Source organism: Rattus norvegicus, chromosome 18 (genome assembly GCF_036323735.1).
Source record: "Rattus norvegicus strain BN/NHsdMcwi chromosome 18, GRCr8, whole genome shotgun sequence".
NCBI lineage: Eukaryota > Metazoa > Chordata > Mammalia > Rodentia > Muridae > Rattus > Rattus norvegicus.
In genome coordinates, this window is record NC_086036.1 from 61,751,200 (window position 1) to 61,775,086 (window position 23,887).

Below are 23,887 nucleotides of genomic sequence, written 5' to 3' on the forward strand. Positions count from 1 at the left end.
GGGCCATCCTGCAGCTGCTCTACTGAATAATTAGACATGGTGTTTTATGTCACAAAATGTACAAGCCTCAGACTGACCCAGACTCTCTTACCCAGTCCAGCCCACCACTCCGTTAACTAGAGCACAGAGACAGGCATCAACTCAATTTCTTTTTTATCTCTGATAAAATGACCCACAACTCATGTACTCGTCTTTCTTCCATTTACCATACTTATGTCAGATATTTGGTCACAGAAATGCAAAATGACTCACGCAGTGTCTGAGAGTCAATTTTTTCTTTAAAAAAAAAAAAAAAACAACTCATGGATATCGAGGATGCTGGAAGTAAAAAAGCAGTGCGATATATTTAATTGCCCTGTCACCCTAGTCTCAGAACCAGGCGAGCAGCCTCTCCTCTGTAGGTAATGGGTATCATGCTGATGGTTGGACATCGTGAGACCTTGCTCGCTAAGGAAGAAAGTTGGAAGTGCCACTTGCTTTTGTTTGGTGCCTCCTGGCTGTCCTAAAGATCTTTAACCCGATGGCCCCACGCCATAATTTATGGCTGATATTTCTTAGTTACTCGTGGCTAAAGGGAAACAGGATCCGTGCTGTGAAGGCTGATCAGTGCTTTGCCCGGGGCATCGAGATTGACCAAACTGTCTACATCATGGTGGACAGCTTCATCATCATGGCTTCCCTAAATACATGTGCTAAGTTATACTGCATGCTGCTCATCCCCACCCGCAGGAGCCCTGACTTCCTGCGGGCAGCCTGCCTCTCTCCTTCCACCTAGCCTGCCACCCCCTCACTCACATCACAGAACACTTCTGTTCGGCTGACTGCTTGATTTCTGTGAAGGTGGCTTGTGCCTTCTCTTTAATGGTATCCAAGTCCATGTTCTGGAGGTTCTGCAACTGCCCCAGGATAGAATCCTTCTCCTCTTCCTCATCCTGGTCCTCGTCTACCATCTTTCGGAGATCCTCGGGCAAATCCACATCGTCCCCAGCCAGCTGGATTTGTGTCTCGTCCATTTCACTCTATGTGAGAAAACATAAGAAAAACCACATAGAGGTATAACTCTAACTGACCGGCTTGTTAAGTGGCTGAGTAAAATGTAGACACGGCATGAGCATAACGGGCTGACAGGAATGAGCAATGTAAGCAATGTGCTTGGCCGTTGTACAGTGGCCCTGACCCTGGAGACAGCAGCAGACACTGCACCTCTGCGATGGGAGGTCCCTCCCTCTATGCATCTTGCGCTGAGCAGAGAGCCTTCTAGCCTAAGCGTTTTCCAAGTGTGTTCCCAGAAACAACAGCAGCATATTACAAATAGAAATTCTGTGATCTTTGCCTAGATCAGAAATCTTGGGAATGGAACCCTTAAATGAAGATCCAGAATTCATTCTCTCTCTCTCTCTCTCTCTCTCTCTCTCTCTCTCCCTCCCTCCCTCCCTCCCTCCCTTCTTCTCTTCTCTTTCCCTCTTCCTTTCCCCCTCTCTCTCCCCTTCCTTTCCCCTTCCCCTCCTTTTCTCCCTCCCCTCCCCTCTCCCCTCTCCCCTGCCCCCTCCCTTGATCTCAGTCTTTGTCTCTCTGTCTCTGTTTCTCTCTCTTACGTGGGTGTTTGTCTGAATGTATATCTTTGGATCATATGCATACATGTGGTTCCTGGGACCAGAGTTAAAGACGTTTTTGAGTCACCATGTAGCCTCCACAAGCACATGCACGCCTGGTGCCCATGGAAGACAGAAGAGGACAGTGGCTGCCCTGGAACTGGAGTTACAGACTCCACCATGTGAGCGACCATGTGCTGCTTGGAATGGAACACAAGTGTTCTGGGAGAACGGCCAGTGCTCTCAACCACAGAACCATCTCTCCAGCCCAAGAAGCCCTTTCTTGATGTGCAGAAAAGCTCAAAGTTCATCCCGGCTCCTTCCAGAGTAGCATTATAAACTGCAGTTGGCTCCATGCCATGGCTTGTGGGTTCAGTAGACCCCACTCTAGGGGGTAGCATTTGAGTGGCCAGTGACCCCCTATGACTCTATTCTTTCAATTTGCACATTTGACTGGCAGCCCCTGCTTAACCATTGCTCCTTCTTTTCCTTCGGCAGTACTGGGTTTGTTCCCCTTGGGGGCACAGAATCACGTCTAACCTGACTTTAGCCCCCAGTGCCTGGAGATTATGTGTGTTATAGTGAGGGTCCTCCTTGGCACTCCATATGACTGGCTTCATCGCCACACTACATGGATGTAGCAGGATTTCCAAGTGTGCGGTGCCTGGTTTCCTGTTCTTTTTGCTGTAATGGAATAAACAGCAACGAGAAAAGGCTGAAGAGTAGAGTTCCCCTGGGAAAGGCTCATAGTAGCTGATGTCTTCTTAGACTACAACTCTTGAACCATTTTCTATCTGGTAGCGATATATGGCGAACTTTAATTCAGGAGCACAGAAGGGAGTTAAAGGGTACTAGAAAATGTGATGGAGGACAAGGCTCATGTTAGCCCACACCCCTGAAGGTTTTAATCAGCTTGTATCTGCTACCAGAACTCATGAAATCACTAATGGTCGTTAGTTTGAGTCCCGACACACTGATTTGACGTATGACGTATCTGCAGAGTTCCTTAGGAGATGAGAATGCCCCTCACCTGGGGACCAAGCAGAAACAATCAGAGACTGGTTGTCCCAGGGTCTGGGAGATACGTCAGGATGAATGCATGCGCTATTCATCCTCTGTCTCTAAATGGGCTCTAAATGGGCTCAACAGGATGAGGTGGCTGAAGTCTTCCTGGAGCTCTGACATTCTCCTTCAGGAGAGCCTTGGGGTGTGGAGCCTGACAACTTTCTCCTGGAGTCTCAGTTATCCAGTTCCAAGTAAAGTGACTGCAAGTCTAGAATGAGCTTAGGAGGCAGAGGCTTGATGCTTTGGGGGAAGATGGTCCTCACACAGGCCTTCTCCACAGACCTCCAGTTCAGCCTCTGCGGCCCACGCCTGCACTTGGCAGGTGACTTAGCCCCTCCTGATGCTTAACAGATTAATTAGTTCCTACTCAAAGCATTGTGAGAGTAATTAGTTAATCCCCGGGGGCTCCCGGGCAATCCTGCATTTCCATTTGTTTTTATTTACCTATCCTAATGGACGGCTCTCCTGTAAGATTATCCTCTGTGTGTTTCTGATGGAGGAGCTGGGGTAAAAGACTTCATTCAGTTCTCTTTTGAGTTCTGGTAAGATGGGACCGTTGCATCCCCCCAATCAAATGCAAATGATCGAAAAGACAATCCTGGGTGTCTTGTCCCACCCCTCTATGCTTGGGAGTAAAATCTCTGCACTCATGGACAGAATGCCTCTGGACGGACAGAGTGACCACCGTGGTCCTAGAGGTCTAGGCAGTAGAAGCCGGGCTGGGAGTGGGGTGGGAAGTTGGTGTGTGCGCATGCCAGCCAGTTGTACCTCGAAACACCAGACCTATTCTCCTCACAAAGTACAGGATTGTCCAGCTCCAACTCACTGGACCACCTTGGCACAAAGCATTCCTCTTAGCATCTGGGTATCCAAGAGAGTGTCTTAATGGCTTCCTCCCTCATCCGCCTTGTCCAGGGAAGATGGCATGTTGGGATCCCCCAGGGGAATGCCATCTTAGATGTTTCTGCCTTCATGAAGCAGAGAGTGGCTAAGCAAAAACCCATTTGACGCGAGGGCGATCTGGTTCTGTTCGAGGCTTGTTCATTTATTTTGGGTGTGTGATATACCAAACAGCTGGATGGGCAGATGTTTCCTGGCAGGACACATGGCGTTGCCTTCAGTAGTTACTTCTTGCCACAGGCTACTTGCCCAAGCCCTGGTTCTGAGGGAGGGGTGCTTGGCAAAGCTCAAATGTTTCAGGCACCTGGGTGGCTACCTTTGCTGCTGCCCCTGCTGTTCTTAAGGAGGCCTCAGCATACCCAGCATGTAGAAGAGCCCTGGCTTTGTCTTTTCCACAAAGGCCCTCAGTTTTTCATGTTGCTTGGAAGTGGGAAGCTCTCTCTGTTTCTAGGAAGCAGCTGTGCACGCATGGCTCTTCCTTCCTCGGAAGCTGGGAGAGGTAACCTATTAAAGCTTCTCATTTTCAACTGAGGAAAATGAGGTCCTATAAGGCAGATGCTTGCAAAGGTATCATTTCCTGTGGGTGTGATGGCTTATGCCTATAAGCCCAGCACTAGAAGGCTGAGACTACAGGATCTCCAACAGTTCTAGGCCAGTCTGAAGTACATGGAAAGTACTAGACCAGTGACACGGGTCACCCCTTATCGAGAATGCCGTTTTTGTCATAGTTGTTGTTAATCCAGCATGGCTTCCAGAGTGGCCCAGCACTAAAGGATCTGTAGGGTCAGGTCAGTTTATGATCCCACTATGCCGTACACAGGCTGTGTGATCTTGGGAAATTGCTTTGCCTCTCTGGGTTGGCATTCTGACAGGGCAGTTGAAAGCCTGGGAGAGGGGTGGTATGGCTGAGGAAACCCTGCCTCTTGGTGTCTCAAGCTGCCTTGTCCCTCTGGACATTCAGCCTACTGCTCTTGGAGAGGGGAGAGGGAGTGAGGAGGAGGGGCCTCGGGAACCAGGACAGGCAGAGGAGGGGAGGAGGGGGAGAGGGGAGATAGGGGAGGAGACTTCACTTGAAGCAGCTGCTGGAGACAAGCTGGCTCTGTGTCTCAGACCCTGCAGAAGCCCCAAGGACCTCTAATCCTAAAAAGACTGCGGAAGGAGCCTTGAGCCATCTTTAGAATTATGTAAATATTTTGAATGAAGCAAGTTCTAAATTAAATTCTAGTGGCGTTTACGATATGACACATTTACAGACGGCTGTGTTGAGAGACTTTCATAATGAGCAGTGCCCTTCATGGGGCAGACAAACGCCAGGTGTAACTGAGTGGTGCAGCTCAGCAGGGGGACAGCAAGCTCTCCAGTGACTGACCCAGATTGACAATTCTGTTAATAGGATTGGGGCACACTGTGGGACTCTTTTCTCTTATTAATTTGGCTTGACTTACATATACATTTTGAATCAGTTGGGGACAGGGTTCACTTGCTTTTTAGAAAGAATCTTGCGGTTTTATTTAGAACATCTCACTTTACTGGATTAGAGAATATACGGCATTTTAATTACAATAGAAAGTGGCCCTTTTTTGGTATACAATACTGTAATGTCCAGTCCAGCTCTGTTCGTTGCATGAAAATGTTTTGAACACTCTTCTTATAACAGGCTCTTTCTGAAGTTTCTGGTATGTTGTTTTCTGGGGTATTAGTATCTCTTTTGTTTTTCCAATAACAACCATTCAGTCAGTAGTAATCTCTCTCTCTCTCTCTCTCTCTCTCTCTCTCTCTCTCATGTGTTCACGTAAATGTATTTATGAATATAAATGTGTGTATGTGTCCTGGTCCATGCTAGGCACAGGGACAAAGATGAACTCAGTCCTGTTGAGAAGCGTGTGGCGGCTGTGAATACTTAGGGTCCTAAGATGACATAAGGCAGTGGTTCTCAACCTTCCTAATGCTACGACCCTTTAATGCAGTTACTCGTGACCCTCAACTGTAACATTATTTTTGTTACTACTGCATAACTGTAATTTTACTTCTGCTATGAATCATAATGTGAATATCTGTGTTTTCTGATGGTCTTGGGTGACCCCTGTGAGAGAGTTATTCAATCTCCAAGGGGGTCTCAACCCACAGGTTGAGAACCGGTGGTATAAGGGATATTCACCAAGGTAGGTGAACCCGAAGGAGGTGACCCAATCCAGCCTTCAGCTAGGGAGGGAGCCATGGGAAGTTTTGAAGAAGCAACACTAAACCAACAATCTCCTCTAAGGGAAAGGGAGTGTGGGAATTGGGATGCAGGGACAGTGTGGGATGCAGGTCTAAGGATCATGGAGCAGCCTAAAGTGAACCCAGGAAGTCAGAAGCCACAAAGCCGTGGTGGGGCGGGCATGCAGGGCACAGTCATGGCTGGGATTTCTTGTAAAAGTCATAGTTAGCCTTTGGGGAAGACCCAAACAGGCAGGGAAAGAACAAGAACAGAGCTACATTTTGTAAACCTCATACTCTAGAGTCACAAGGCTTAGAGCTGCTGTCCTAACAGAGATGGAAATGCTGCAGCTTGTGTGGGGGACACGCTGAGAGCATCCACAGGGTGAATAGAGGTGACTGGGTGATTGTGGCTAGAACAAACGGCAATTGTGTTTTCCATGTGCCAACCTGGCCATGAGTGACCACGACAGCCACCAGTGCATCTTGGGTAGGAGCAAGTTTGTGGGGTAATGAGTAAGGTGTTTGATGGTTAGCTTGCTCTCTCAGGGAGGTGACCCGGTAGTGACATTTAAGAAGAGATGTAAGCTGGAGCTGAGAGTCACCAACATGTAGATGGCAACAGAAAACAACAGCCAGAGGTAGCCACCCAGCAGGAACGGACGGACTTGAGTCAGACTTGAGTCTCCAGGGAGATGGCTAAGGGAGCAGGCTGGAACATTCTAGAAAATGGGGATAGATGGGGAAATGTAACCTAAAGAAAAACAAATAGAGTTGGCGTAAACCAGAGGACAAGAAACTGCGTAGCAGAAGTGACCACCCATGCTAAGAGAACAAGGGGGCTCAAACAGGAAGGAAGTGTGTGGATAGACCATTGGCATCCAAAAACAGTGGCTCGCAACCTGTGGGTCTCAGCCTCCATCAGGGTCTCATATCACACACCCTGCGTGTCAGATATTTACATTACAATTCATAACAGCAGCAAGATTAGTTATGAAGTAGCAAAGTTATGGCTGGGGGTCACCACAACATGAGGAACTGTATTAAAGGGTGGCAGCATTAGGAAGACTGAGAACCACGGTGCCAAAGGAAGATGGACCTGGAGGCAGGAACCAGGCCAGTCAAGGTTTGTTCAGGTGAAAAGGACCGCTTGCTTGCCTCAGTTGGGACGGAGGCAGTTTCCTCTATGGGAGCTGTCAGAAGGGAAAACTGAAGGCACAGAGCAAGGGAACAGCTGACTGATAGAGCCGATCCCACCTCACACGAGCGTGGTTGATGCTAAGCATCTTAAACACTCCAATGCTGTAACTGAAAACCAGAGGAACCCAACACAGGCTGGGTGTGTGATGTATATGCACATATCTACCCCATAGATGTGTATATACACATCCACCCCATAGAAGTGTATGTGTGTGTGTATATATATATATATATCCATTCCATTGATGTGTGTGTGTGTATATATATATATATATGCACACATATACATCCCAGAAATGTACATATACATATCATCCCATAGATGTATATATATATACATCCACCCCATAGATGTGCATATATATACATATTTATCCCATATATATCCATTCCATATATATCCACCCCATAGATGTATATATATATATATCCATCCCATATATATATCCACCCCATAGATGTGCATATACATATCCATCCCATATATGTGTATATAAACATATCTACCCCATAGATGTATATATACACATCCACCCTGCAGATGTATATACATATCCACCCCATACATGTGTGTATGTATATATATATTCACCCTATAGATGTGTATATATACATATCCATCCCATATATATCCATCCCAGAGATGTATATATACATATCTACCCCATATTTATGTGTGTGTGTGTGTGTGTGTATCCACCCCATAGATGTATACATCCCATATACATGCTGACAGCATGGTTACTGCATTCATTTGATGACTTATCTACCTACTGCAATTAACAATGGCCATCGCAAAGCCTGCGTTCTGCATTGTTAAGAATCACTTTTGTTTTTCCAGCCAGTAATAAGAGAGTGAAATTCTCTTGCCTAGGAAACACCAGCCAAGTAAACTTCTTTAGAAAGTACAGTTCTGATTCCTAAGTGTGACACAGCTATCCTCATTAAACCTGACAGCCCCCGGGAAGGCATTTTTCTCAAATCTGCTCCTTGTTTGGCTTTGGTCAAGGGAAAGGCTCTAAACTGACTCCTGGGGTTATGTAACCGCAGTGGTGGTGACCGGAGGGTATTGTGAACGAAGGGCCTAGCATCCTTCCTAGGAAAAGGGTGTGTTGAACTTGTGCAATTCCCTACAGACTGCTCACACTCTACTCTGACTGCTCACCTTCTGCATACGTCATCAGATAACGCTGTGTGCGGGGAGTGGCTGGTAGGTGCACCTCATTCTCTGCCCAGGGCCATTTTCTCTCTTAGCCCACTGCTCCGTTCTAATGTCTAGCATGGTGCAGGGACTGACAGTTTAGAGAGGCTGTGAGGAGACTGGGGCATGGTAAGGTCCTGAATGAAGAGTAACTGTCCCTGTTGGCCCAGTAAGCTTTGCCATCTTTCATAAACCTCTTGATTCACGTGCTTTTCATAATTACGTATGCAGTTGTACCTGTAGTGTATCCTTCCCTAGATTCAAAAAGTAAAAAGTAAAAGTCCTCAGGCTGTTACCGGGAGGCTGAAGCATGGTGGCCATCCTGGAACCTAGATCTATTTTAGGAAGAGAATTTAGTGAGTATAGGGGCATGCCTCTCAGTTGACCTTGTGTGGGAAGCATGCTGTGACGAGGTTCTCTGTCACAGAGCCAGTGACTGTAGGGCAAGGGGCAGGAAAGTGGCCTCTCTTCCCAGTCCAGGGTCTCTGGCTACTACAAGTCTCCCACTCAGATTCTGACTGTGGTACTCTGAGAACACTCCAAAGGTTCCAGTGGGAAGGAAGGGCTCTGTGGCACAGTCCAAGGAAAACATAAGATTTGCCTATAATGTGGCAAACCCAGCAGAGTGGCCACAGGTTGGCTGGCGGCAACACTGGGACAAAAACACGGCCTTCAGAGCACCTGTCTTCCCCATCTTGTCTTGTAGTTTGATATTCCAGTTCTGTCAGCTCACCTCCAATTACTGTCATTACAGAACTATACCGTCCTAGCTGTTAAAAACAGACTCTCTCTTAGCGTTCCACAGGAAGATTTAAGAAACACACCTTCACCCTCAACAGCGAAACGATGGGTGTTTAAAGGGTAGACTGTCATCCGGACATGAGTTTTACAGAGTCCTAATGCTTTTACCAGCCCGGGACAGGGAGAGTCCTTCAGGTGACTACCACCAGGGGGCACCTGGCACTGGGGCTCACCCGGGCAGGCAGCCTCTGGGGTGTGCTCCATGGTCAAGTCTGCAGGTGGCTCCGCCCACAGCTGCTCTCCTCGGGAGCTTGGAGCCTCTGTCCTGGTGTGGTGCTGACCTCCAGAGCTGCTTCTGACTCTTGTGGGTTCTTGTGACCACTGCTCCCTGAACCTCATCGGTGAGTAGGAAAGATGGACGTGTAACTCAGAAGGCAGAGGAAGTGCCGAAGGGTGCTGCTCTAAGGCAAACACGAGGTGCCACACATGGAGACTGGGGAAGTAAGCTGCATCTGGCGCTACACAGATTAAATGAAACGTGATTTGATTTCTTTCTTTTTTTTCATTTCTTTTTTTTTTTTTTCACAGTTTCTATTAAGTACTGTTTTCATAGAGAGCCGGGCTGGATTCCAATCCCATAGACTTTACAGAAAGTAGGCAATCCTGTCATAAGCAGCAGGGTTTTGGGTGTTTCTCACACCACTGGGGAATTCTTGAAACGCCATATAGAGTCAATCTTACAAACTGCGACTGTAATTGAGAAACACCACAGGGAGGCTCCCAGCCGAAAGGCAACTGGCCAAAGAACTGTGGCCGTACAGTGCTCTCGAGTGAAATTCTCATCTGTGTACTTGGAGCATGGGCAACCCGGGAGGTCCCTGCAAACAGTCAGAGGTCAAGAAGGCAGAGGATGCTCTGGTGTTTGTGGGAGTGGGGCTCTGCCCTGTCCCTAACAGAGTCAGTCGTAGGGCAGTGCGGATTATCCATGTTTCCATGTGGTTTTAAGCCAGAGAGAATTCAGACTTTGTATTCAATTGTTTGGGAGCTGAAAGAGCAGACACCAATACTATCAGTACAGGCGACTGTGTTCAAATCCTTTTGTATTTTATTCTTGCTCGTGGCCAGGAAGCCTGAGCTGTAACCTGTCTTGTAGCTCACCAGGCATAGTCAGTCCTGGTTTTCCCGAACTTCCTTAACTCTCCTGAGCTGAGGTTTTCCTTGGGGGTATAGTGAGGTGACAGCATGGGGTTAGATGGCCTCCAAGACTTCCTCTGCAGGATTCGTGAAAACAATGAGATGATGGGCTGGGGAAATGGTTCAGTGAATAAAGCACTCGCTACACAAGAAGGAGGACCTGAGTTCGGATCCCTAGGGCCCATGTAGAGTTTGATGCAGTAGTGTGTGCCTTGTAGCCAGTATTCCTGTGGTGAGAAGAGAGGTGGAGGCAGGACAGTTTCTACAAGCTCTCGAGCTCTACAGTCTAGTCTGGGATATGCAGAGACAAACAAGACACCATCTCAAACAAGCAGAAATGATAACCAACAAGGTTGCTAACTTCTGACCACCACACAAACTCATGGGACATAGGTACACACATATGCACACACACACACACGACACATGACACACAGGCACGTGTACACACACACACACACAGACACATACACACACAACACATGACACACACTGGAAGATTAAGACAATTGTTTCCAAGCCTTGTGTATTGGAGGCAGCTTTAGCAGAGAGGGCTTGTGAACAAGGGTAAGCCACGCAATAAAAACTGGACTCTGCTGTGGATTTCCCAATTCCTTCATCCTCCTCTGCCAGCTGACTTAGGCAAATGGCTGCCTATATGAATAGGGTGACCACTATCTTCCAAAGAGTATGCACAGAAGTTGAACATTTCATGAGGATAACCCATTTCTTTGTATTGTTTCCAATGGAAAGCTCTGGTTCCAAAGGACAGCTTGGTATAGAAACTAGGCTTACTGATTCTTTGACGAGAATCTAGAGTTGAGAGTCCAGACTATGCTGCTAACCCCCACCCCTGAGTCTGTAAATGAGCAGGAATAGTAAGCTCACCATTAGCGAAGGGGACAGCAAAGGCTGAGTGCTCCAGTTCAGGAGCTGAGTTATTGCAGTGAAGACGGACCTGCGTGTGCTTACTTGAGTCTCTTAGACCCCTGATTGTTTCTATCAGGAAACAAGACAGATTTGTGGTAGCTGATCACCATGCTTACACCCAGTGGGACCCTGCCACTTCCAGGTGCTGTACTAGCTCTTCCGCTCTATCTCCAACAAAGCTGTATTGGGTGAAATAGAGCATCGTTGTCCTCCTTTTGTATATGGGGAAATGGAGGGTCTCAGAAGTTGCACCATGTTCCTGGCAGAGCCAGACTGGAGACCTCCCTTTCCCTAGAGCCTCACTAAATGATGACAGAATGTTGTCAGACATGAAGCCTCCAAAACCCCAACTGTGAGAGACGCATGCATGGATGATGAGTGTGTATGTGTGCTGTGTGTGTGGTATGTGTGTGGTGTGGTATGTGTGTCCCTGTGTTTTTGTATGTCTGTATATGTGGTGTGTGAGTGTGTGGCATGGTATGTGTATCTCTATGTATGCGTGTGTCTGTGTGTCTGTATGTGTTGTGTGTAGGGGGGTGTTTGTGTGTGTTTATGTGTGTGATGTCTATGTGTGCGTGTGTGTGTGGTGTGGTGTGTGTATATGCATACATCTGTGCCTGTCTGTCTGTCTCCCCCACCCCCATGGTGTTTGAAGTGTGCTCCATCCTAAGCAATATTTGTGCTGCTTTAATCCACCCGGGGAAGGATCGCTCAGGACTTCTACTCAGCGTTGTATTTCAGATACAGGCTGCCTACATAGGGCCCGTCACATTTAACTCAGAGAATCTCAGGAAATTCAGTGGATGATGAGCATGGAAGGGGCGGGGTTTGAGGGCAGAAGGGGAGGGGTTTGAGGACAGAAGAAAAGGGGTTTTCCAGTTCCCTCCTTTTAAAAGTGCAAGCATAGTGGAGAAAAGTAAAGCTGAATGGGGTGCAGGGGTTGGGGTGGGGATCATTCTTCCTGACTCACTGGATGTATGGGGCGTTATCTCTTGCCGAGGGCACAGTTTTGTTCTGTGGGAATCTTGGGGAGCTGCCACAGGATGGACTCTAAGCTGCTGGCATTAGCAGTTTTGACCTTGCCTAGACAGGACGCTTCACTTTGATTAGCACTTGTAGATCCTGGAGTTAGCTTTTCCAGGGATCTGCAGGAGACTTACTGAGGAAAAGACTTTTGTTGTCCTTTCTAACCCATGAAGATGTGGATGTGGCTCATTTGGGGGGGAGGTTGCACTTGGGAGGACTTTTACATTGGTTGTACTGGGCCTATGGGGTTCTGCAGAGAGAATGCATTTTCAGAATGCAAACTTGAAGATCCATTTTAGTGGGGGGTAAAGGCAGGATAGTTAATGGACCTGGGTAGTTCCTTAGGAAGTGAGGAGGATGGGAACACTAGAAATGAGTGAGAATAGCCAAGTTGCATGCCTTCTGCCCCTTGGAGACAAGCCCTGAAATAGCATCTCCGAGCCATGGGACACGGCATGTTAACACATCCTCTTCCCACTAGCAACCTCTCAGAAGGTCTGAGATGGAGAAGAAGACGCCGGTCAGAGTCACCAGCACTCTGTCATCTTCCAGAGAAAGAGGGGGAGAGAGAGAGGGGGGGAGGGAGAGAGAAAGAGAGGAAGAGAGAGGGAGAGGGAGGGAGGGAGGGAGGGAGAGGGAGAGAGAGAGAGAGAGAGAGAGAGAGAGAGAGAGAGGGGGAGAGAGAGAGGGGGGAGGGAGAGAGAGAGAGGAAGAGAGAGGGAGAGGGAGGGAGGGAGGGAGGGAGAGGGAGGGAGGGAGGGAGGGAGAGAGAGAGAAAGAGGGGGAGAGAGAGAGGGGGGAGGGAGGAAGAGAGAGAGAGAGAGAGAGAGAGAGAGAGAGAGAGAGAGAGAGGAGAGAGGAGAGAGAGAGAGGGAGAGAGAGACCAGGTAGAGGCAGTAATTGAAGGGTGTAAGCCCTGGCTTAGGTCAGGAAGGCTCTGTGTTGTGCCTGCATTTTCTGCCATGAGATGGAGGTAAAAATGGGCCCTAAGTGAGTCATCCATGTGGAACACAATGCCTGACGCCTAGAAAGAACTTAAGAAACGTCAGTCATAACAGTGTACTCATGGTGCAGGGATGTACAAGGTTCAGTAACAACAAAGTGACCCTGTAGAAAATAAGGACCAACTACAAGGTAGTCTTCAGACCACATTTGAGTCATCACATATGCATGCCCATATTCATACACACAAATGTCCTTGCATGAGTCATGCACACACACATATACACCCACACTCACAGACATGCACATACATATATGTAGACATATGCACACACACACATACACATATATACACACCCACATATATACACACCCACTCACAGACATACATACACATACATATATACACACCCACACTCACAGACATACACACACATACACACACATATGTACACACACATACACACATATACACACCCACACTCACAGACATACACACACACACACACACACACACACACACACACACACCCCTCATTTATTAGTATCCGGTTTTGTGAATCAGTTCCATAAACATTAAACTGTTTACATGAACTCCTATGCTTTTTATTACATGTAAGTAGTTACATGAAATACATGAAGTGAATGCCTATGCTTTTTATTACATGTAAATAGCAACATGAATTGCATGACGTTCAATGCTTTAAACAATAGCATGTATGTAAATTAGGACATACAGTTATTTATCAATGTATCTTGCTGACAATCAAACATTATCCATTTTTTATTATTAAGATATGAGACACTGTCTTACCTTCGGAAGCCTGTATTTGTCTCTGAGGTGGACTCGTAGGCATGCCCTCTCAGCCTTTTTCTGAGTAAATGCAGCATCTCTCTCCATCCTAAAAAAAGGCAAAGAACAGGAAACAGGGTCTTAGGGATAGAGGGCCCCACACATTCCAGGGTGCTCAGGAAGTAGGACCCTCGGACACACTTGATTGCCACTGGCTACTGACATTTGGGGAAATGTAGACTTTCCCCTCCGAGTCCCCAGTATTTGCTTCCCTTTTACTATCATTATGGCCCTTCAGCCCTCTGGACGTCTAAGTCCTCAGGCAGTCGGGTCCCGGAAGGGCTTTGTGAGGGCATCAGAAAGAGGATGTAGGCGGACCGCGTGGTCCTGGACCCTAAGGTCCTGGACCCTGAGTCTCACCATCATCAACCAGTGGGGAAGGCTGATTTCACTTCTGCTCCTCTTCGACTGCCTCAGAACCTTTTAAACAGGAGGCTACATTTTCAATAAGCCCCTCCCTGAGCTCTTAAGGAAGAAAAGGCAAGCTGCCCCATTCCAGGACACAGATATTCTTTGCCTGTGGGGTTCGGAGATAGGATACTAAGTTACTTCCGTTCACTGTCACTGCTGCCAGGCCCCAGGGACAATGTTTAGACAGTGTCCCCTTGTCTACGAATGAGTCTGTGTCTGTTTTCATCATGCCGGCAAGACTTGGGGCCCAGCTCTGGGGATGACCTACTTCGGTGGTTCTCAGCGTGTGAGGATCCTTTGAGAGTCACGTATCAGATAGTGTACATACTTACATTACAATTCATAACTAGGAAGTAGCAACAAAAATAATTTATGGTTGGGGGTCATTACTATATGAGGAACTGTACTAAAGGGTCACAGCATTAGGAAGGTTGAGAGCTATTGACCTAATTGGATCCATGGTTAGCTCAACTTGAAACAGACTCCCTGGGTCATGATTATCTATGCAGAAGCATTAAGTTTTGGGGACTGTGTGCAAAGCTCACAGGAATTGCCTCCTTCCCTGGTTGCCCACCGAAGTGCATGATCAATGCTGAATTTATCCAAAGGCACAGTCAAATGGCTGTATCGGGATGGACCGATTAGATAAACGAAGTTTCTTTGGGGAGCTGGGACTGAGACTGAGAAAGAGTGAACCTTGAAGCATGGCTTGAAATATAACAAGTGAACCTGAAAGCCATTCGCTGGCACGGTCTACTGGGACTGTGGTCCAGGTCATAGAAGGCTCTCTATGAGCAAGAGCTGGCTGCTAAGAAGACAGGAAAGTGGCCTTGTGGGGACAGAACAATGCCAAGGGTTCAAAAGAGTGTTCATGGTCACTCAGTAGACACGTGGGTCTCTCGTACACCCAAGGGAGTCCTGGTAAGTTTTGCCATGGATTCTATGGGGTATTGCATGAACATAAATCCTGTTTTCATTTTTTTAGGTGACATTTGACTCCTGGTTTTGTTTGTTTGCTTACTTGCTTTTTACTTCAAGCTGGGAAGTAATCCTAACCATTATAAGAAAAGCTGACTTCGAAGTTGGGATACACATGAAACAATCAGATTAAATGGCTGATCACCAGGTGCCTTGGGCTCAAGTGTTCTTGACTCAGTTCTACCTCCAGAACATTCTGGAATAGGCCTGAGACGACACTGTATTCAACCTTCACATTTTCAGAGAAAGAAACAGGAAAGGTGTTTTTATCCAGTGCCCTGTGGTATGGGTAGGAAGCAATCCTTTCTGCTCGATATCTTATTAAGAAAGCTTTCAAACATCCAGGAACATTGAAAGAACTTTAGACTGAGAGCCGCATTTCAATTTCTTAGGCTTCTCCAGTTCACATTTCATGTTTTAATACACACCTATCCTCTGCTCATTTATTTATTCATCTTACCTCTTGGTATATTTAAAGCTGCAAAACTCACTACCACTCTCCGGTACACTTCATCCTGCCTATTATTAGCTGGGGTTACATATTTATTTATATGTCCTCTGATTTTCTTTTGAAGGAAAGAAAACTACATGCAATTGACTTCCCAAGCCTTAAAGTGCACTATTTGGTGATACCCCCAAATACCACACCTATGGCACCCAATGCCCTTTAATCAGAAAGACTGAAAACACCACCTCAGCAGTTTTTTTGCCTTTGTTTTTTGTTTTTGTTTTTTTTTTTTTTGATAAATTACATCAAGGCCAATCATCCTGTACTAGTTGTTGTTAAGCTGTGCTAAGCGTGGTGGACAGAGGCACCCAGTGTCGTTCATCTCCATCTGTATCAGTAGCATCCACAAGCCGGGATGCTGCAGGGTTCTGCTTCAGCAGGACCAACGTTCATGGGGTTAGAGGTAGAGTCAAAGGAAGGGCATCCTCAGAGGCCAAGAGCCATCAGCCCGGGCACTGGAGGCGTGGGCTGGGATGCACCCCCTTTGCTCTGCAGGGCAGCGAAGGCTGGGTACTCACTTCTCTTCAATCATCTGCTTCTGGTATTCCTCGTATTCCTCTCTAGTCATCCCTTTAGCCGCCGCGGGGTCTGAGGTGCCTCCTTCTTCTTTCTTTTCTTCAGACCCACCTCCAAATCCTAAATTCTTTACCTGGTTACTTATCATATTTTTCACAAAGAAAGCCATTGTCTCGGCCTTGGAGAACCAAAACCCAGTCAAAGATCGCCCAAAAGAACCCAACGAAACCAAAGCAAAACCTTCAAATATTTTCAGCCACAGCCACACATTTGGGAGCGGAGGATTTGCGCAGCCTCCTCTGTCCAAGGGCACAGCGGTAGAGGAGAGTGCTTTTGCTAATCGTAAGCTGGATTAGAGGGTGAACTCTTAGTATAGAGGCAGATGGTTCCGATTACTAAAACCCACGGTCAGATGCAACCCTCTGCCTTATGATTAATACACTCAGCTAATTTCACAGGGCAGAAGCCCCACCCACCTCTGCCCTGTTCTCCTCAGCCTTCTACATTTTATTTTGCTTTTGACCGGAGCTGGAGATGGAGAGCAGGGCTTTGCGCATGTCAGACCAGCATACTACCTCCGAGCAATGCTCCCATTCCCTAAAACTCAAGCTAAACCCAGCAGGGCTTCATCAACAGTCCAGCTTACACTGATTGGAGTCAACTGACTATATCGCTCCACATCCCTGCCCTGGATGGAAATAGTCCAGTGAGACTCAAACCCCGGAATGGTTTATGAAGCAAAAATAATGCTTTTGCTCCATATTTTATCTCACCATATTTTATCCTAGGCAAACTGCAGAAATCAGACACCAGTTCAGTTTCATCCCACTTCACAGGGAATGGTGTCTCACACAGAAATACATGAGTCATGCAAGGGGGTTCAAAATGTGAGCCATGGTCCTGAGTTTACACAGGAAGAGTTGCTTAGCTTCTACTTCATGGAAGAGCTGCTCATCTTCCTGAGAAGGATATGTTTGATGCTGATAGGAACCCACGGGGAAGGAAGTCCTCAGTGTGTACACGTGCACTTTTTTCCTTATACGCAGTGCACATCCTAGGTGATCGGCATCAACACAGCTACAGCCCTGACAGTGTTTTGTAACAGGACATCCTCTCTGGCTTTTATCAGGTCAAGGTAAGAACTGAGTGTAGCTAAGACTTTAATCCAGTGGTTCTCAACCTGTGGGTGGTAACCCTTTGTGGTAGGGGTGGACATTTTCATGGGGATCAAATATCAGATATCCTGCATATCAGATATTTACTTTAGAATTAATAACAGTAGCAAAATTACAGTTATGAAGTAGCAATGAAAATAATTTTATGGTTGGAGGCCACCACAATATGAGGAATTGTATTAAAGGATTGCAGCATTAGGAAGGTTTAATCTATGATTGAACATTTCTAATTAAGAGCTGGGGAGGTACTTATTTATAATTCATGCTCATTATTTTCTCAGCAGGAACAAGTCTTTCCAGGTGTCTTAGTTAGGGTTTACCTCTGTGAACAAACACCATGACCAAGGCAACTCTTATAAGGACAACATTGGGGCTGGCTTACAGCTTCAGAAGTCTAGTCCATTATCATCGAGGTGGGAACATGGCAGAGTCCAGGCAGGCATGGTGCAGGAAAAGCTGAGAGTTCTACATCTTCATCTGAGGGCTACTAGCAGAATACTGACTTCCAGGGAGGTCTTAAAGCCCACACCCACAGTGACACACCTCCTCCAACAAGGCCACACTTCCTAATAGTGCTACAACTTGGGCCAAGTATATACAAACCATCCCTGGCTCCATAGGCTTGTTCAAACACATGAGTCTATGGGGACAATATCTAGCCATAGCATAATAAAAAATACATTTAGTCCAACTTCCAAAGCCCTGATAGTCTATAGCAGTCTCAAAGATGTTAAAAGTCCAAAGTTCAAAGTCACTTCTGAGATTCATCTAATCACTTCACTGTAATCCCCAAAGCCAGACAGGAAACCAGCTGGGCAAACTCCAAACCCTGCATCTCCAAGTCTGATGTCAAAGCAGTTTTCAGATCTCCAACTCCTTTTTCATCTTTGTTGACTGCAACAAACTTCTTTCTCCTGGGCTTGTTTCTACTTCCTGTTAGCAGCTTTCCTCAGCAGATAGCCCACAGCTCTGGCATCTCCAACATCTTGGGGTCTCCAAGACAACCTCATTGTATAGCTTCTTGTTTCAATGTCTGGGATCCACACATGATCTTCTGGGCTCCTCTAAATGGTTGGCATCACTTCTCCAGCTCTGCCCTCTGCAGCACTCTAAGCTCAGGTTGATCCACTCCACTGCTGCTGCTGTTCTTGGTGGCCGTCCATGGTACTGGCATCTCCAATACACTTGGGTCTTCTGCTGCAACTAGGCTTCACCATTAGCCTCTCATAGGCTCTCTTCATGGTGTCAAGACTCAACTCCTTTGCATGACCCCTTCAGTCCTGGGCCATCAATTGTGACTGAGGCTGCATAGTCATCAATGGCCTCCCATGGCCTCTCACAGTGCCAAGCCTTAGCTGCTCTTCATGACCCCTTCATGCCTTCAAAACCAGTACCACCTGGGTGACTCTTAAAACATTACCAAGTCCAGCTGCAGCATGAGCTACATACAACCTTGACTATCTCTGGAACACAGCTTCTTCATGCCCTCAGAAAACACTTTGTAGAAGATTTCACCTCAGTAATTCTGGTGTCTTCTTAGTCACTGCTAATTTCTTAGCTTCAGCTAGCCAGCATCAATTGTTCCAGTAAGTCCCTTCTATTTTTCACTCTAAAGTCAGAGCTACAAGGGCGAACTGCTGAATTCTGCTGCTTGCAGGGGCTGGAACACAGCCCCTTGTTCTATTATACTATCGCCAGCTTTATGTTTTCCAACCCCTTCACTGTGTAAGCATGGCTGTCCTGGAACTTTCTCCTTATACTGTCTTTAAACTCAGAGATCTGCATGCCTGCCTGCCTGTTCTTAGCACTGGGATTAAAGGTATGGATTTAAGTTTTTCTTCACCTAGAACTTGCTCTGTTCCAGGCTGGCCTTGAACTCAGAGATCTGTTTGTCTGCCTCCTGAGGTTAAAGGCTTGTACTAACATGCCTGGACCTAAACTTAGCTGGGTGGGATCTTGCCCCATGTCACTACTCTCCTAACTCAATTTAATATCTTTGAACACAGGATTCAGCTCCATATCACTCCCTGGTGCGCATATGTTTTATGTTTTTCCTTTCTCAGCTTGCTATGCCCATTTAAAATACTCTTTATGAGACTTAACCAGAGAACAAAATCTATGATGAGTGTTTCTGAGATTGCCATTGTCAATGCAATTAATCTAAGTCTCTTCACTTTAGCCTCAGGCAGACTCTTCAGACAAGGGCAAAAAGTAGCCACATTCTTCACTAAAATACCACAAAAACAATCTCGAGGCCACATATTGAAATTTTCTCCTGAAATGATGTGGGCCAGGTCCACATAATTCAAATCACCCTTAGAACAAAGTCTTCCACATTCCTACCAGGATAGCCTATTAAGCCCCATTTAAAGCATTCCACTGCTTTCCAAATCCAAAGTCCCAAAATCCACATTCTTCCAAACAAAAGCATGATCAGGCCTATCCCAGTAATACCCCAGTCCCTGGTACCATCTTCTGTCTTAGAGTTTACTGCTGTGAACAGACACCATGACCAAGGCAACTCTTGTAAGGACAACATTTAATTAGGACTGGCTTATAGGTTCAGAGGTTCAGCCCATTATCATCAAGGTGGGAACATGGCAGCATCCAGGCAGGCATGGTGCAGGAGGAGCTGAGAGTTCTACACCTTCATCTGAAGGCTGCTAGCAGAATACCGACTTGCAGGCAGCTAGGATGAGGTCTTAAAGCTCACACCCACAGTGACACACCTACTCCAATAGGACCACACCTTCTAATAGTGCCACTCCCTGGGCCAAGTATATCAAATCATCACACTGAGCATAGGCCACCATCCCTAAGAGTGAATGGAAGTAGATAACCTGAGTTTTGGTGGCTTTTGCATAACATGTTCACTGTCTATTTTAAAGTGTATTTTCCCTATTACTAATCTGTTTTTAAAGTGCTGCTCAGATAGCTTTGACATGAAAGACTAAAAATAGATATTGTACAAACTTCACCCCACAACTGAAGTGTTCTCCAATTGAGAACAAACATTAGCACTCATCCCTACTTTCCTTTCTCAATAGGTGGCTTAACACACTCGAACATAATCTCTAAATTCCTGCTGAAGGTGAGCTATACCTCATCTCCTCAAGGGGTCTCACAGAGCTTTTTTTTTTTTTTTTTTTGGTTCTTTTTTTTTTTTTTTTTTTCGGAGCTGGGGACCGAACCCAGGGCCTTGCGCTTCCTAGGTAAGCGCTCTACCACTGAGCTAAATCCCCAGCCCCTCACAGAGCTTTTAAGACTGTAAATTCTAAGTCTTCACCTTTTGACCTTGTGGGCCCTTCCGCTCACCCACTCCCCACAGTTTAGTGCACAAAATTCCTCCCACAGAAAATACTGCACATCCAAAACACCTTTGTCTTCCATAGCAAAGGACAGCAGGATGACGTTCTGTCCTCTGTAAAAAGTGTGATCAGGAAGTTAAACCTCTAAAAGCTACACGAACAGCTTGGATCTGATGGGTCTGAATCACAGGGTAAGTACTATCCCTTAGCAAAGTAACGAAACATCAAAATAATAAAGCTTCAAAACCATTTTGTTATAGTTAGCTGAATTACGTGAGTTTATTTTAAAATAGCTAATGGGCTCACGCCCATCCCTGTAAGCCGTCTCAGGAGTATTCAGACCCGTGTAAAAATGGGGTGTCCCTTGCCAGCGCTTTGCTCTGGGCAATGAACTTCAGATTCGCTCCCCAGTCAACCCTCCCATAACAAGTGGAACCACATCTCAGCTTGCTTCTTGCTTCTGACTGAATCACAGCCTCCTTTCTATTTGATGGCTATAGCTGTGTTCTGCCTCTTGCAGGATCTTTGCAGAGAATTTCCCCAAGAAGGGGAAATAAATCCCACAGGATTTATGATCTGAGAAGGATAGGTATCACTGTTCCTGTGCGTCTTTCTGTGCTTGAATTAAGTCCCTATACCTCACCGTGGCCTGTGAGGCCTTCCATGACTTGGGCTGTACCAGCCTGCCAACTTCCTCTACCACTCTCCTTTTTGCCAAGACTCCTCCCATCACTTTGATATCTTTAACATTCCTTTATTTAAGCTTGTCTCCACTGCATGGTATTCGTGTGTGCGTGTGTGTGTGTGTGTGTGTGTGTGTGTGTGTGTGTGTGTGTGTGTGTGCATGGGTTAGGTGGCAGTGGGGCATCTTTTTTTTTTTTTTTTTTTTTTTTTCCGGAGCTGAGGACCGAACCCAGGGTCTTGGCAAGCGATCTACAACTGAGATAAATCCCCGACCCCAGCAGTGGGGTGTCTTACCTCTTGCTTTCTTGGAAGAAAAGGTTTAGTAGAGAAACACAGTGTAAGCTGAAGTCTCTTAAGCAACACAAATCAAGTACTGCATCCAAACAGCAATCAGAGTAGAGGCTGGAGAGAGGGCTCAGCAGATAAGAGTGCTCAATCGGCAGGCATGAAGATCTGAGTTCAGTGCCTAGAAGCCACATAAAAAGATAGGTGTGGTCAGTGTAGATGTAATCTCAGCACTGCGAGATGGCAGAGACAGGAGGATTGCTAGGACTTGGTAGTCACTAGCCTAGCTCCAGATCCAATGAGAGACTGTTTCAAAGAAATAAGTTGAAGTTTTTTAGTGCAAGTTACTTGATACCCTCTTCTGACCTCTACACATGGGCACAGGCACCTGCATATAACACACACACACACACACACACACACACACACACACACACACACACACACACACACACAGAGCAATTAATTAAAATACAGAAGTTAGAGGAGACGATCTCTAAGAGGAGGGTGACAGCCCAGTGGATTCTGGATTATGGGTCTTGAAATGCCATGAATATTTGAGGTAAGATGACTCCCTCTAAAATCAGGGTGGGTAAATTCCCCCACAAAGTTGGGGCAGGAGGACTGAAAACCAGCACCAGAAAAAAAAAAAAAAAACAGTGTAAAGGATACTATAATAAACTCAAGATCTCTTGGAGAGGCTACCCTGCACATTGGTGGGAAAATGTGCTACCACCTTAGTTTTTGATATAGCAGACACAAATCTACCCGAAGCCTCAAGGACGTTTAAGGGGAAAGGGGATGTTTGGCCAGGGCACACAGCTTTCAGGTACAGCTCTAGTCTTCTTGATTACCTTATGGTTACCTTCATGGAGACTGCTCAGGGCTCACCTGACAGCCGTTGCCTGGGATTAGAGTATTTTGCTGTTTTAAATTGAGCTTTGTCCTGAAAGCTAAGGCCAGATCTTTAAAAGTCAATTTCTAAAATGTATTCTTCAACTCCTCTTCCTCTGGGTTCCCTGGACCTTGAGGGGAGGGGTTTGATGGAAACATCCTGTTCCGGGCTGAGTGTTCCGAGGACACTCACTCTCTGCATGTTGTCTGACAAAGACTCCGTATTTGTTCCCAGCTACTGCAGGAGGTAACCTCTGCATGGCCGAGCATGCCACTGATCTTGTGTGTGAGTAGAGCGTAGTGGCAGTAGGAGTCCTTTTACTGCTGTGTTAGTAGAACGGTAGTGTTCAGTCTCTGGGCTAGCTAGTCTCAGGTTCTTGGTTTGCTTCCCCAAGCAGTATCTGTTATGTGTTCCCTACCAGTATGGACCGGACCTAATCAAATATTGATTGGTTACTATACATACTGTGTCACCATTGCAGATCAAAGAAAGGGGTTGTAGCTGGGTTGGTCTTTACATTTCTCCTTTGGCAGAGTGCAGAGTATCTATCTTCCTGTATCAAAGAGGTTCCAATGCACGGTGAATGCTCGACTTCTTGTTCAGTGAGTGGTGTAGGTGCTGTCTACAGCAATAGCGCCTTGTGATCAGTCTGTGAAAGCAACCTACAGCCTTGCTGACAACCCGGGTTGTTTGAAGATCCCCATGGGACATCTTTGGCCAACAACTTAATTAGATGTGACCCATTCCCAGTACTGGAAGCTTCCTTTTGTGACAAGAGGTATCCAGATGGAGTTCTGTATCCTCCATTATTTGGTGATGTCATTTAGATCACCTTCTGGTATATATTTGTATATATTCTAGAAAGCTTCTACCATATTGGGCTTTCATACTACCCTTCGAGTGGCCCTTAATTTTAGCTGTCTCCCCCATATACCCCCTCATCCCCCTCTTACCTACCCCTCCACACTGATTCTCCATTCCAGAATCCATACATCCATAACTATCTATTCTAGCTCCATTTCCTCTTTTTTTTTTTTTTTCCCGGAGCTGGGGACCGAACCCAGGGCCTTGCGCTTCCTAGGCAAGCGCTCTACCACTGAGCTAAATCCCCAGCCCCTAGCTCCATTTCCTAGGGAGACGGTCTGCCCACTGTAGTTCCTTACCTCATACCTAACCTCTGTAGTTCTACGAAGTACAGCTCAGTTATCACTGACTTAGCAGCTAATATCCACACATAAGTGAATACATACACCATTTGTCTTTCTGAGTCTGTGTTACCTCATT

The 23,887-nt window shown here is 46.4% G+C and overlaps 1 protein-coding gene across 2 annotated transcripts; it reads right to left on the minus strand.

Annotated features, from left to right (window-relative positions):
- Positions 1–136: 136 nt before the first annotated feature.
- Positions 137–23,470, minus strand: Cplx4 (complexin 4). Of its 2 annotated transcripts, none has more exons than XM_039096979.2 (3): positions 21,718–23,470; positions 13,805–13,892; positions 137–1,019 (listed from the first exon to the last, which is right to left on the minus strand). In XM_039096979.2, exons 1-3 carry the CDS (start codon positions 21,900–21,902, stop codon positions 792–794), a joined length of 501 nt encoding a protein of 166 aa, XP_038952907.1. In that variant the 5' UTR covers positions 21,903–23,470; the 3' UTR covers positions 137–791. The 2 variants fall into 2 exon arrangements, with proteins under 2 accessions (XP_038952907.1, NP_001178764.1); NM_001191835.1 differs by lacking the exon at positions 21,718–23,470 and adding an exon at positions 16,259–16,555 and having other exon boundaries at positions 792–1,019.
- Positions 23,471–23,887: the final 417 nt, after the last annotated feature.

Coding starts and splice junctions, on each gene's coding strand:
- Cplx4 (XM_039096979.2), bottom strand. CDS start 21,902: ATGTGGCTTCTAGGCACTGAACTCAGATCTTCATGCCTGCCGATTGAG. Junction 13,893..21,717: donor TTCTTCCAAGAAAGCAAGAG/GTAAGACACCCC, acceptor GCCTTTTTTTAG/GATGGAGAGAGATGCTGCAT. Junction 1,020..13,804: donor ACAAATACAGGCTTCCGAAG/GTAAGACAGTGT, acceptor TTTCTCACATAG/AGTGAAATGGACGAGACACA.